Here is a 14,718-nt window from a genome sequence, read left to right as displayed (position 1 = left end):
TACAATTTCTGTGAATATTATTCCATTTAATTAAGTAATAAAGGCAGAACGATGTACCATAAGTGAATAAGCTACTTCCGAGATATCGGCCTGGGGCGCCGGCAGGCCCACAGCCTCAAAAAAAAAAATTATTTTTCGCGAAAATCGCGTTTGTTTGGGTGTATTTCTTAGTAAACTGATGTTCTAGTGCAGTTAGCCTCTTCAAAACACCGTTTTCTCTTACTCAGAGACCAAAGAATACGACATGAGAGGATTCACTCATTTATATCGAAATATTCCTGATGGTCTCTCGCCATATTATGGCCTATTTTATTCAGTCTAGAGTATATAACATGTTTGTATGTTATTTATAGTGTTTATTATATCATATTAGATAAATTTTGATAGATAAATAAGCCGTAGAGTTGATATATAAACTGATATAAGCGTAATAATGAAGTGGTTTCTCCTGGCTCTCTTTGGAGCGGTGGTAGGCCTGGTAGGCTCTAAGTCTACGGATAAGCTCCGCCTACTGTTTTATGATGCCAAATAGTCAGTTATTATATTAGAAAGAATAATGCAAGAAAAAGAGATAAACAAGGAAAAAATTCCAAAAAATACATATTGGCCGTGAGCAGACTCGCTACCAACATCACCGTAGGCTGCTCCTACATCTTGCCGTCCCCTGGGCCTATCCGAACTCCAGTGATGGCCAAGTTGGCAAGTACTGCTGCAACAACATGCAAGGAACCTATAGTGACATAAAAACTGACGGTGACGACAACGAAATGGACTAAATATGACAAAAGAGGGACCGGCATTCAAGTACCAGACCTGCTGCCAGACGTGAACCAGACATGAGACGTTTTCCACTACAACAGACATAGCCCCACTCCACAAAGGGGGCAGTAAAGCAACAGCAAAGAACTACAGACCAATAGCACTAACATCCCATATCATAAAAATCTTTGAAAGGGTCCTAAGAAGCAAGATCACCACCCATCTAGAAACCCATCAGTTACACAACCCAGGGCAACATGGGTTTAGAACAGGTCGCTCCTGTCTGTCTCAACTACTGGATCACTACGACAAGGTCCTAAATGCACTAGAAGACAAAAAGAATGCAGATGTAATATATACAGACTTTGCAAAAGCCTTCGACAAGTGTGACCATGGCGTAATAGCGCACAAAATGCGCGCTAAAGGAATAACAGGAAAAGTTGGTCGATGGATCTATAATTTCCTCACTAACAGAACACAGAGAGTAGTCGTCAACAGAGTAAAGTCCGAGGCAGCTACGGTGAAAAGCTCTGTTCCACAAGGCACAGTACTAGCTCCCATCTTGTTCCTCATCCTCATATCCGACATAGACAAGGATGTCAGCCACAGCACCGTGTCTTCCTTTGCAGATGACACCCGAATCTGCATGACAGTGTCTTCCATTGCAGACACTGCAAGGCTCCAGGCGGACATCAACCAAATCTTTCAGTGGGCTGCAGAAAACAATATGAAGTTCAACGATGAGAAATTTCAATTACTCAGATATGGTAAACATGAGGAAATTAAATCTTCATCAGAGTACAAAACAAATTCTGGCCACAAAATAGAGCGAAACACCAACGTCAAAGACCTGGGAGTGATTATGTCGGAGGATCTCACCTTCAAGGACCATAACATTGTATCAATCGCATCTGCTAGAAAAATGACAGGATGGATAATGAGAACCTTCAAAACTAGGGAGGCCAAGCCCATGATGACACTCTTCAGGTCACTTGTTCTATCTAGGCTGGAATATTGCTGCACTCTAACAGCACCTTTCAAGGCAGGTGAAATTGCCGACCTAGAAAATGTACAGAGAACTTTCACGGCGCGCATAACGGAGATAAAACACCTCAATTACTGGGAGCGCTTGAGGTTTCTAAACCTGTATTCCCTGGAACGCAGGAGGGAGAGATACATGATTATATACACCTGGAAAATCCTAGAGGGACTAGTACCGAACTTGCACACGAAAATCACTCACTACGAAAGCAAAAGACTTGGCAGACGATGCACCATCCCCCCAATGAAAAGCAGGGGTGTCACTAGCACGTTAAGAGACCATACAATAAGTGTCAGGGGACCGAGACTGTTCAACTGCCTCCCAGCACACATAAGGGGGATTACCAACAGACCCCTGGCAGTCTTCAAGCTGGCACTGGACAAGCACCTAAAGGCAGTTCCTGATCAGCCGGGCTGTGGCTCGTACGTTGGTTTGCGTGCAGCCAGCAGCAACAGCCTGGTTGATCAGGCGCTGATCCACCAGGAGGCCTGGTCACAGACCGGGCCGCGGGGGCGTTGACCCCCGAAACTCTCTCCAGGTAAACTCCAGGTATCAACTGCACCAGTGTTTAACGGGAAGACAACATGGCAGAAAACCTGATCAACTAAATCTCCAAGGAAATGACAGGTCTGTAGGACTTTTTTCTTCAGTGCCAAACGAGGGAAAGAATTGAGCATTTAAACATGGCTGACCGGCATCCAAACAGCCGCTACTGCCAGACGTACAACTAGCGAAGTGAAATTCTCATCTTTACTGACGTTCATCTGTTGACAGTAGCATCATATCTGTACCACCATCATATCACCTGTACCAGTGCTAACGAGAGGGAAACACAGGAGACATCGTCAAATCAACAGTACAAAACTCCAAGGTTATAGGTCGGATATCCCTCAGTGCCAGTCGTGAGAAAGAAGTGAATAGTTAAACAGTCAAGGTTAATGTTATAGTAGCTGACCTATATTCAGCTGACCAGTGTACAGTGAGAGAATCATAGCAGAAAACGCCAAATATATCTATAAACTCAAGGAAGTCAGGTTGTAGGTGGCGTTACTCCCCTCAGTGTTTTAAAAATGGCTGAGTCAGCAAAACAGGTCAGGAGACAACACCACACAACCCCCGATAAATGGAACTGAGGGGGATTTGGAAGGATAAAACCAGGGAAAAGTGAGCAGTGAAGAGGTTTTGAAGAGGAAATTTTACTAGTAATTCAGTGGTGATTGCTAAAGCAGATACTAAGTGTACTAGGGAAAGGAAAAGAGAAATAAATATTATTGTATATGAGTAAAAGAGCGAAGAGTGAAAATGGCAGGCATTAGGGGGGTACAGGCTGCCATAATTATATTTATATTTCTTCTTCAATTCCATGAAGAAAGTAATCAGTCATGGGGGCTGGAAAAGATGAATGGAGTAACAGCGCCCTGGACAGTAAAAGCCCAACAGTTGCCATCCTACCAGAAAAGTAAATGTCACTATCGCCGCAAGGTATGGCAACACCGCATACCTAAACAAAAACAGTGGCACACAGCTCTTATTGTAGCGCTCTTAAGTGGTGATATCCAAATTAATCCAGGACCTCAAACTATTGTGCAGAGGCAAAACAGACAGATAAATGACGGCAATAATGACGGTCTAGTAGCTAGGAATGATAACCTTAACTCCATATGTAATGCATACATAGGTCAATGTGAGACAATACAGCCATTATCATCTCAAACACTACCAAACAGGTGCATACACTGTACTAAAGTACGCATGAAAAACAGAAAAGGCACCTTATGTAAAATGTGTAAGGGGTGGGTGCATGATGGATGTATGTACAATTATAGCAACGGTGCCAGAATTCATTTTGTGTGTAACAAATGCACTTTGGCACAGTTACCCTTTAGCAGTGATGACATTGATTTACCTAATTTTAATACAAATGACCCATTGCCATATATTGATGATTATGATTGTTTTATGAAAACAGGCCTTCACTTTATTCATGTCAATGCAAGATCACTTCTTCCTAAATTGGCAGAGATTAGGATTCTAGCTAACAAAATTAGGGCGGCAGTTATAACCATCTCTGAATCTTGGTTGGATGATACGGTGACTGACGACGAGGTCAAAATAGATGGTTACAATATAAAACGCTTAGATAGGAACAGAAAGGGTGGTGGAGTATGTGCCTACATTAGAAATGACTTAGCTTACAACCCAAGACCTGATTTAAATAACAATAAACTGGAGATTCTATGGTTTGAAGTGCTGCTTCCTAAGACCAAACCCATCTTAGTAGGAACTAGTTACCGCCCTCCTACCCAGGACCAGTTCTTAGAAGACTTTTCCAGAGTCTTGTCCGGAGTTGAAAACAATTGCGAGACAATAATACTGGGCGACTTTAATATCTGTTTTCAGCAGCAAAATAACGGGCTATGCAAAAGGTATAAGCAAATTCTAGGATTAAATAGTTACACTCAACTAATTAATACTCCAACCCGGATCACACAGTTCTCAGCCACCCTAATTGACCACATACTTTGTAACCGCTCTGAGAACATTAGTCAGTCAGGCGTCATTACCACAGGTCTTAGTGATCATTTCATCATTTACTGCACCAGGAAAATAACTAGGGATAGGATAGGCCTACACAGGACAATAAAAATGAGGTCAACTAGAAACTACAGTAAAGAAACACTGGTAAATAGGCTACACAATTGTGACTGGACAGAGATAACAAGTTGCACGGACGTAAACGATGCCTGGGAAAAATTCAAAACAATGTTCACTACCATCCTTGATAATATTGCACCAGTTAAAGAGGTTAGGATTAAACGAAGAGCTGAACCCTGGATGAATACTGAGATATTAGATAATATGAAATTCAGAGACCAGCTGCTAAAAAGATTTAAAGCAAACAGACAGGATATTGCAGCACTAAATGAATTCCAAAGGGTGAGGAACAGAGTACAGAGACTTATAAAAGGAGCAAAGGCAAAGCACTACTGCTCAAAAATTGAAGAGTATAAGCATAACCCCAGAAAGCTCTGGCAACAACTAAAACAGTTGGGGTATAGCCATAAGCCAGTAGATAGGTCTAACATAGTACTCACTATCGATAATGAGGTATGCCACGAAACATCTAAGGTGGCAAATTGCTTTAATTCCTACTACACATCTGTTGCATCAACACTAGTAAGTAAACTACCAGCTGCATCAAATACCTTTAACACAGACTCTGATAAGTTTCAAACATACTATACCAATAAAGGGGTAACCCCAAACAGTTGTCAACTAGTAAGTGTATCTCATGACTTTATTCAAAAAGAACTAAGCAGGTTAAACCCAACTAAGAGCACAGGCCCTGATAACATCCCGTCTAAGTTCCTAAAAGATGGTGCTTCTGAACTGTCAATCCCTATTGCTCACATAATAAATCTATCAATCACCACTAATACAGTACCGGAGGGGTTCAAGGAGGCCAGAGTCACTCCTATCTTCAAGAAAAATAGTAGGTCTGATGTAAGCAACTATAGGCCTGTTAGTATACTCAGTATAATATCTAAAATTCTAGAAAGGGCGGTGTATTCTCAAGTAGTTAAGTACCTTAATGACAACAACATTCTCCATAGCTATCAATCGGGCTTTAGAAGATCCTACTCAACCGACACCTCCCTTATTAATCTGATGGATTACCTGAAAACTGAAATGTCAAAGGGGAACCTCATAGGCATGGTAACCTTAGACCTGCAAAAGGCCTTCGATACTGTCAACCACAATATATTATGTAATAAACTTCAAGCTATTGGTATAGGTTCTGTAGACTGGTTTAAGTCCTACCTTAGCAACAGGAGACAAATAGTCAAAATCAACAAAACAGAATCAGAACCCCTGCCGATAACATGTGGAGTTCCCCAAGGTAGTATTCTGGGTCCCTTATTATTCTTATGTTATGTCAATGATATGCCTATCAGTGTCAAGTGCAAACTCCTACTGTATGCAGATGACAGTGCTCTGTTAGTGTCAGGTAAAGACCCACAAGATATTGCTAATGTTTTAACACTGGAACTGGAGTCCTGCAGCAAATGGTTAGTAGACAACAAACTATCATTACACCTAGGGAAAACTGAAGCCATTCTCTTTGGCACGAAACATAAACTGAGAAGGGTAAATAATTTTAATGTTCAATGTAATGGGGAGCCCATCACTTTGGTTTCATCAGTAAAATATTTGGGAATCCCCTTTGACCCATGCATGTCAGGAGAATTGATAGGGAACAGTGTAGTAAAGAAAGCGAATGCCAAACTGAAGTTCCTGTATAGACAAGCACAGTGTCTACCTACTGAGGCTCGCAGGACCCTATGTCTAGCCCTTATACAATGCCATATGGATTACGCTTGCTCTTCTTGGTACTCTGCCTTGACAAAAAAACTGAAAGATAGACTGCAAATCACCCAGAACAAAATCGTAAGATTCATCCTGGGGCTGGGACCAAGAGAACATGTAGGCCAGGATGAATTACAGCAGTTGGATATGCTGAATGTTGAAGACAGAGTAAAACAACTGAAGCTAAATCATGTTTATAAAATTGCTCACAAACAATGTCCAGAATATCTTGCTGTCAATTTTGTCAAGGTTGGGAACCAAAGCAATCATAGTACTAGGGGGAGAGAGCACAAGTTTGTAGTACCCACAGTCAGTGGCCAGGCTTCAAACACCTTTTATTGTACAGCAATAAAGGAATGGAACAGACTACCCGCACATGTCAAAGCCAGTCATAGCGTGAACCAGTTCAAGAAGAGTGCCAAAAGGTGTCTGATGAATGTAGCTACAGAAAGGGAGGGGAATGATTTTCTATTTTTTAGCTAACATACGTGTAAATTTTACCTTATTCCTTGTAATGACCCTCGTATTGTAGATAGTCTTTGTTGCGGCCCCTGCCAAACTAGCGGTTAAATAGTTAACCTGCCGGCCGGCAGTACCACTGGGTGCGTCATCAAACCCAATGTGGGGGCTGCTGAGCCGGCCTTAGAGCAGTAAGAGCCTGAGTGCCTCACGGTACACACCTAAGCAGTAGGTACCTGACCACCGAAGGGTACACGTCTACTGGCTTTAGTAACAGTATGTACCAGAGCGCCTCGCTGTACACACCTAAGCAGTAGGTACCTGACCACCGAAGGGTACACGTCTACTGGCTTTAGTAACAGTATGTACCAGAGCGCCTCGCTGTACACACCTAAGCAGTAGGTACCTGACCACCGAAGGGTACACGTCTACTGGCTTTAGTAACAGTATGTACCAGAGCGCCTCGCTGTACACACCTAAGCAGTAGGTACCTGACCACCGAAGGGTACACGTCTACTGGCTTTAGAAATATTATGTACCTGAGCGCCTCGCTGTACACACCTAAGCAGTAGGTACCTGACCACCGAAGGGTACACGTCTACTGGCTTCAACATTAAGTACCTGAACTCCTCAGGGTACACGTCTATGCAGTAGGTACCTGACCACCGAATCGTACCTATCTACTGGCGTTAGAAGAACCGCTCACCGCAGCTCACTGAGTCTGTTGGCCTCAGTTACTTGACGGCCGCATTCAGTGAGCTTGCAGCATGGTGTTCGGCTAGCGGTGTGTCAACCGCCTTTGGAGAGGATTTACTGGACTACCGGTGATGTCTGTGGACTCACCGTCTACGTTGATCAACTGTGGGCCGGAGTCGTCAGATGCTGTTTAGTGGGACATTACATGAAGAAAAGGTTGGAGTGTTACACTGAACTGGGCCAGGACCGTAGTGTGACACTGAGGGACGTACGATGGAGTGGAACACTGAGATATGCACAGGACCGTAGTGGAACACTGAGATGAAAAGGGTGTCGTGGGACACTGAAGATGGCCTGGTTGTAGTGTACACTGAACAGTGTCGTGTGACTGACTTCGTGTCGTGAGAGGCAGTTGACTGTAATTTATTATTATAAAAATGTTATTTATAATTTATTGTTTTAGCATAGAGATATATATATAGTGACAGTAGTGTCAAGAGTTGTACCCTGTGTAGGGTTATTAATTATATTTTAGTAAAATGCTGATTATAATTTATTATAGTAACATGTACATATTATTATTATATCATAGTTCAAATACCTCTAGACCAAAGATAGTTGATTTTTATATATTAAAGATTAATTTATATTAATGTGTGTATTTATGTATCCCGAACTCTTTATTACAAAAGGAGTAAATCTTACCGTGTTCTTTTAAAAATTACTTTTTTGTAATAGTCTTAATGACCTTGGTGTAGCAGATAGTCTTTTTAGTATGATAATAAGATGTTATCTTCATTGTAGAATAATAAGAAAATATTATAACCTTTATACTATAATAATAAGGTAAAAGGACCCCAATGGAAATAAGTCACTCTGTCTGACTTTTTTGGGTTATCCTAGGTTCTCTACACATATGCTGCTATGTATGATAATTCTATGTAACTGTATTTGTGTATACCTGAATAAACTTACTTACTTAGAACATTGATTCTGGTACCATTGTGTTGCCAAAGAGTTAAGCTATTTTTCGGTATATATAACTCAATTTCCATAATTTTTCGATTTTTGGTTGAGCGCGCGCGGAAACTAACCCTACAGCCCCCTGAAGCACTCCCTGGCAACACACTCCCTGGTAATATACTCTCCCTCACAACACTCTCCCTGGTAACTGTCCCTGGTAACACTTTCCCTGGTAACACTCCCTGGGAACTATCCCTCACAACACTGCCTGGTAACACTCTCCCTGGTAACACTCTCCCTGGAAATACTCTTCCTGGTAACACTCTCCCTGGCAAGACTCTCCCTGGCAAGACTCTCCCTGGCAACAGTCTCCCTGGCAACAGTCTCCCTGGCAACAGTCTCCCTGGCAACAGTCTCCCTGGCAACAGTCTCCCTGGCAACACTCTCCCTGGCAACACTCTCCCTGGTAACACTCTCCCTGGCAACACTTTCCCTGGTAACACTCTCCATTGTAACACTGTCCCTGGTAACTCTCTGGTAACACACTTCCTGACGTCACACACTCCCTTTCATCACAGGACTGTTCGGTGAGCGTCACACGCCACACCAGGTAGACCGTGACGACAGTCTTGACGGGACTCCCAGCTTGAAGGAGATGGTGTTGTCTGCGATAGCTGTGCTGCAGAACTCTCCTGAAGGATTCTTTCTCATGGTGAGAACCTGCCAGGCTTACCTCTTGGCTCCGTTATTTTACCTTTGATCAACTAATATGAATTAGTCATGTCATATCTGATTCTGAAAACCTTCATGTAGTCTGTTTACACTGAGTCATCGTTCAGTTTTATTTTTGTCGAATATTTATAAGCATAATTTCTAATTTTCCTCTCAAGTTGTTGTTCTATATTCTGTAAGATTCCTTTGCACCCTGATAATTGCCTAACCATGGAACGGATGGGGTTTGAACGCCTGGCAAGTGAGTTCTAAAACTCACGTGCCAGTGCATTAACCACTGGGCCAGTTGGCTCTAATAAAAGTCATCTAATTAAGTATATATACATCCTAGAGAAGTTAGCATGCCCCCCACTTTATTTCTTATATTTTGCGGCAAAGGCGGATAGATGATTGTGTACCCCATTATCCATCCTGTGGACGGTAGTGGAAGAGCATATGGATACATGAAAGGTCTAAGAAATAGGTCCCAAGAAGGTTTACAGGAGAACATCTGGATTAATGCCTACAGTTCACTTATGTTGCAGGCAAATTTAGGAAATTTACTAAATATATGTGGTATCTTATACTCATTAATTAGATATCTTGACATATTCCATAGGTTATTATACTATCACACTATTCCTCAAATAGTGTTCAAGATAGCGACCAATGGCTTGGCCAGATTCTTTATATTTGGTTTGATAATCATCTGTGTGTCTGCCGAATTGTCAGAAGTACTTATAACCAAGCTTAATCCTGGTTACTACAACAGTCAGTCTGTTCACAAGTTGCTGCATAAACGCAGATATCTACGTTATTCCATTAGTTATCTAAGTTCAGGGGCCAGTGTGACCATAAACGCAGGTTTTTAAACATGAATCTCACACCAGCGTGGCTGTGGTGTACTCCAGCTCTAGTCCCCCTCAAAACCGCAATCATTACACATGTGTTTAAGGAACTTTAGCCAAAATACGTCACAGCCATGCTGGTGTGGTATTCATGTATATAAACTTGTATTTGTGATCACAGTGATGGCCCATGCTAGCCTCCCTGTGGTGTATAGTTGAATAAATATTATTAGTGCCGTACAAGAATGGTACACAATACGGACAAGATGAAAACTGAGACACATGTGCAACATCTGGGTATCTTTATTGTAGACGTTTCGCCATCCAGTGGCTTTATCAATACAGATTCTAGGACATAATTTGAAGACAGTAGAACTATATACAAAAGATGAGGTAATCAGTCCATCAGCCTTGGAGCTGATGTGAAGACCACCGTAGTCGTGAAGATTCTGGAGCAGAGGCAAGGAGACTGGAGCTTATATACTAACGCCCGGTTGATTGGGACGGGTAGCAGATGAGGGCATAGTCACTGGTAGGCGGGATTCCCCAGTGGAAGTAGGTCATACCCAAAGGGATGGGTAAGTTTTAGTAGTAGTTGCAGTCGCCGCGAAGGTCATGTAGAGATCCTTTGAACCAAGATTCCATGATGTTGCAGTGCTTAACACAGTGGCTGTGTCTTCCTTTGCGGATGTCACCCGAATTGTTATGACAGTGTTGTCCATCGAAAACACTGCAAGACTCCAAGCGAATATCAACCAAATCTTTAAATGGGCCACAGAAAACAATTTGAAGTTCAATGAAGAGAAATTTCAAATACTCATATATGGAAAACTTGAGGAAATTAAAACTGCATCAGGGTATAAAACAAATTCTAACAACACAATAACTAATATGAATGACCTGGGAGTGATATTGCCAGAGGATTTGTATTCCCTGCAACGAAGGCGAGAAAGATGCATGATAATATACACTTGGAAAATCCTAGAAGGATTAGTACCAAACTTGCACACGATAATTACTCCCTACGAAAGCAAAAGACTCGGCAGGAGATGCAGCATCTTCCCCAATGAAAAGCAGTGTCAGGGGCCCAACACTGTTGAACTGACTGTTCAATAGACCCCTGGCTGTCTTCAAGAAGGCGCTGGACCGGCACCTAGTCAGTACCTGATCAGCCGGGCTGTGATTCGTACGTTGGTTTACGTGCGGCCAGCAGTAACAGGCTGGTTGATCAGACTCTGATCCACCACGAGGCCTGATCTCAGACCGGGCCGAGGAAGCGTTGACCCCCGAAGCCCTCTCCAGGTAAACTCCAGGTATACCACGGGTTCAGACTCCACCCTTTCCCTGATTGATTGTAGTCTCGTTGTCACGATTTAGTCAGTTACTCTCTGCTCTATTTGTTCCTTCAGTGACATGTAGTCTCTCTGACATTATTGTTTATACACTTCATGTCATGCACCAGTCTCGGTACACTTCATGTCATGCACCAGTCTCGGTACACTTCATGTCATGCACCAGTCTCGGTACACTTCATGTCATGCACCAGTCTCGGTACACTTCATGTCATGCACCAGTCTCGGTACACTTCATGTCATGCACCAGTCTCGGTACACTTCATGTCATGCGCCAGTCTCGGTACACTTCATGTCATGCGCCAGTCTCGGTACACTTCATGTCATGCACCAGTCTCGGTACACTTCATGTCATGCACCAGTCTCGGTACACTTCATGTCATGCACCAGTCTCGGTACACTTCATGTCATGCACCAGTCTCGGTACACTTCATGTCATGCGCCAGTCTCGGTACACTTCATGTCATGCACCAGTCTCGGTACACTTCATGTCATGCACCAGTCTCGGTACACTTCATGTCATGCACCAGTCTCGGTACACTTCATGTCATGCACCAGTCTCGGTACACTTCATGTCATGCACCAGTCTCGGTACACTTCATGTCATGCACCAGTCTCGGTACACTTCATGTCATGCACCAGTCTCGGTACACTTCATGTCATGCGCCAGTCTCGGTACACTTCGTAATTTCCCGAAGAAGCGCACATAACAGAATGAGAGGTTGAGAGTGAAAGATGAAGGGTACACTTCATGTCATGCACCAGCTCACACTTCATGTCATGCGTCTCGGTACACTTCATGTCAATTCGGTACCCATGAAGAACTTCATGTCATGCGCCAGTCTCAGTAACATGTCATGCACCAGTGGTACACTTCATGTCAGGTCTCGAGTCATGCACCAGTGAACTTCATGATGAAGGGATAGTAAAAAGTTAAGAGTGAAGGACTGTGTGATAGGGAGAGGAGTCTAAGATTATATATATATATATATATATATATATATATATATATATATATATATATATATATATATATATATATATATATATAAAATGAGAGAGAGAGGGGGGAGAGGAGTGGAAATCTTAACAATAGGTTAGACATTATTTTATTACATCAGAACCTGTCTAGAGTAGGCCTACATCAGAACCTGTCTAGAGTAGGCCTACATCAGAATCTGTCTAGAGTAGGCCTACATCAGAATCTGTCTAGAGTAGGCCTACAGCAAGACCTGCCTTCAGTAGTTATTGCCCTTTTAGTCTTAAACTAGGTTTAAGTTTGCCCTAAATGCTCCGCATAAAAATGGACTTTCTGAATGCACACCTAAATGTCACCCATCTCTGTACAAACATTGTATCATGCTAAAATAAATTATTATTATTATTATTATTATTATTATTACAGTAGTGCTCTCCCATCATCAGTATATAATATCTTGCGCCGCAGGTGGAGTCTGGTGCTATAGACCTGGCGCTGCACTATAGTCAGCCCAGACGTGGCCTGGAGGAGCTGGTTCATTTCGACGAGACAGTGGAAGCTGCTCTGAAGACGATAGATCTGGACGATACTCTAGTTATTGTTACTGCTGACCACTCCCACGCCATGACCCTCACCGGTTACCCACCCAGGGGCAATGATATCTTCGGTAAGTGGCTAATTCCATCCCAGGGACAATATCTTCGGTATGTGGCTAATCCCATCCCAGGGGCAATGATATCTTATGAACGGTGGCTAGAGCTCTCGCTTCACACGGTAATTGTCCTGGTTCGATTCCCGTCGAGGGTAGAAACATTGGGCGGGTTTCTTTACACTGAATATCAATTTTCCCTATCAGTAAAATGGGTACCTGGGTGTTAGTCGACTGGTGTGGGTCACATCCTGGGATAAAACTGACCTAATTTGCCCGAAATGCTCAGCATAACAAGCGGCTTTCTATATAACAGTATGTTACTGATGTCAGCTATGGTCTGTATACCTTGTACATGTACTGGTAGAAATAAAGGTATTACAATGAGTAGTAGGTTCGCCAGTGTAGTCCCGGCCCGGGACTTTTCCAGAGGTTATTTCCAACCCATTGTCAAGCTCTCTCTCACAGGCACGCGCGCGCGCACACACACACGCACGCACGCACGCACGCACGCACGCACGCACACACACACACACACACACACACACACACACACACACACACACACACACACACACATACACACACACCCGCGACATTCCCAACGCAACTGAGCAACCTATACTACAACCCACTCACTGTTCCCTCTGCCACCAACCCCCATATCACAAACCTCACCCCAACAGCTGTCCCTTATGGGCATTCTGACCCCACCCCCATCAACACAAACCCCACCTACACCACAGCCCCATATAGGCCCCCACCAAGGCTCTCGCTCCCCCAACCCCAATATACTTGCATGACCACAATGATAGAAAAGAAACTAAAGGTTTGGTACACAAACGCGGATGGAATAACGAATAAGCATGAGGAGTGGAATGAAAGAATCAGTGAAAAATCCCCAGACATCATAGCAGTCACAGAAACAAAACTCGCTGAGACAATAACAGACACAATCTTCCCAACAGGATATCAGATCCTGAGGAAAGATAGAAGGAGTAGAGGGGGAGGAGGGGTTGCACTGCTCATAAAACACCAATGGGGATTTGAGGAAATGGAAGGCATGGACATGATTGGAGAAAGAGACTACATTGTAGGTACAATTCAGTCCGGAGAACATAAAGTAGTCATTGGAGTGATGTATAACCCACCACAGAACTGCAGGAGGCCAAGAGAGGAGTACGAAGAAAACAACAGGGTGATGGTGGACACACTGGCTGAGGTGGCAAGAAGAGCTCACTCGAGCAGAGCAAAGTTACTGGTAATGGGCGATTTCAACCACAGGGAGATCGACTGGGAAAACCTGGAGCCACATGGGGGTCCTGAAACATGGAGAGCCAAGATGATGGATGTGGTACTTGAAAACCTCATGCATCAACATGTCAGGGACACAACCAGAGAGAGAGGGGAGGATGAGCCAGCAAGACTGGATCTTGTGTTCACCCTGAGCAGTTCAGACATTGAGGACATCACTTACGAGAGGCCCCTTGGAGCTAGCGATCATGTGGTTCTGAGTTTTGACTATATAGTAGAGTTACAAGTGGAGAAGGTAACAGGAACTGAAGGGGACAGGCCAAACTATAAAAGGGGGGACTACACAGGTATGAGAAACTTCCTGCAGGAGGTTCAGTGGGACAGAGAAATGGTAGGAAAATCAGTAAACGAGATGATGGAATATGTGGCAACAAAGTGCAAGGAGGCAGAGGAAAGTTTTGTTCCCAAGGGAAACAGAAATAATAGGAAGACCAAAACGAGTCCTTGGTTTACCCGAAGGTGTAGGGAGGCAAAAACTAAGTGCAACGGAGAATGGAAAAGGTACAGGAGGCATAGGACCCAGGAAAACAAGGAGATTAGTAGAAGAGCCAGAAACGAGTATGCGCAGATAAGGAGGG

The 14,718-nt window shown here is 43.3% G+C and overlaps 1 protein-coding gene across 1 annotated transcript in view; it reads left to right on the top strand.

Moving 5' to 3' along the window:
* LOC128702003 (alkaline phosphatase) overlaps window positions 1-14,718 on the top strand; it is a 159,487-nt gene that overhangs the window by 78,382 nt on the left and 66,387 nt on the right. Inside the window, exons 7-8 of the mRNA XM_053796016.2 lie at window positions 8,866-8,999; window positions 12,646-12,844. Coding sequence (XP_053651991.2) covers window positions 8,866-8,999; window positions 12,646-12,844 — 333 coding nt within the window. The remainder of the gene's footprint in view (window positions 1-8,865; window positions 9,000-12,645; window positions 12,845-14,718) is intronic.

This window comes from Cherax quadricarinatus, chromosome 77 (genome assembly GCF_038502225.1).
Source record: "Cherax quadricarinatus isolate ZL_2023a chromosome 77, ASM3850222v1, whole genome shotgun sequence".
Taxonomy (NCBI): domain Eukaryota; kingdom Metazoa; phylum Arthropoda; class Malacostraca; order Decapoda; family Parastacidae; genus Cherax; species Cherax quadricarinatus.
This window is presented reverse-complemented; position numbering and strand designations above follow the sequence as displayed.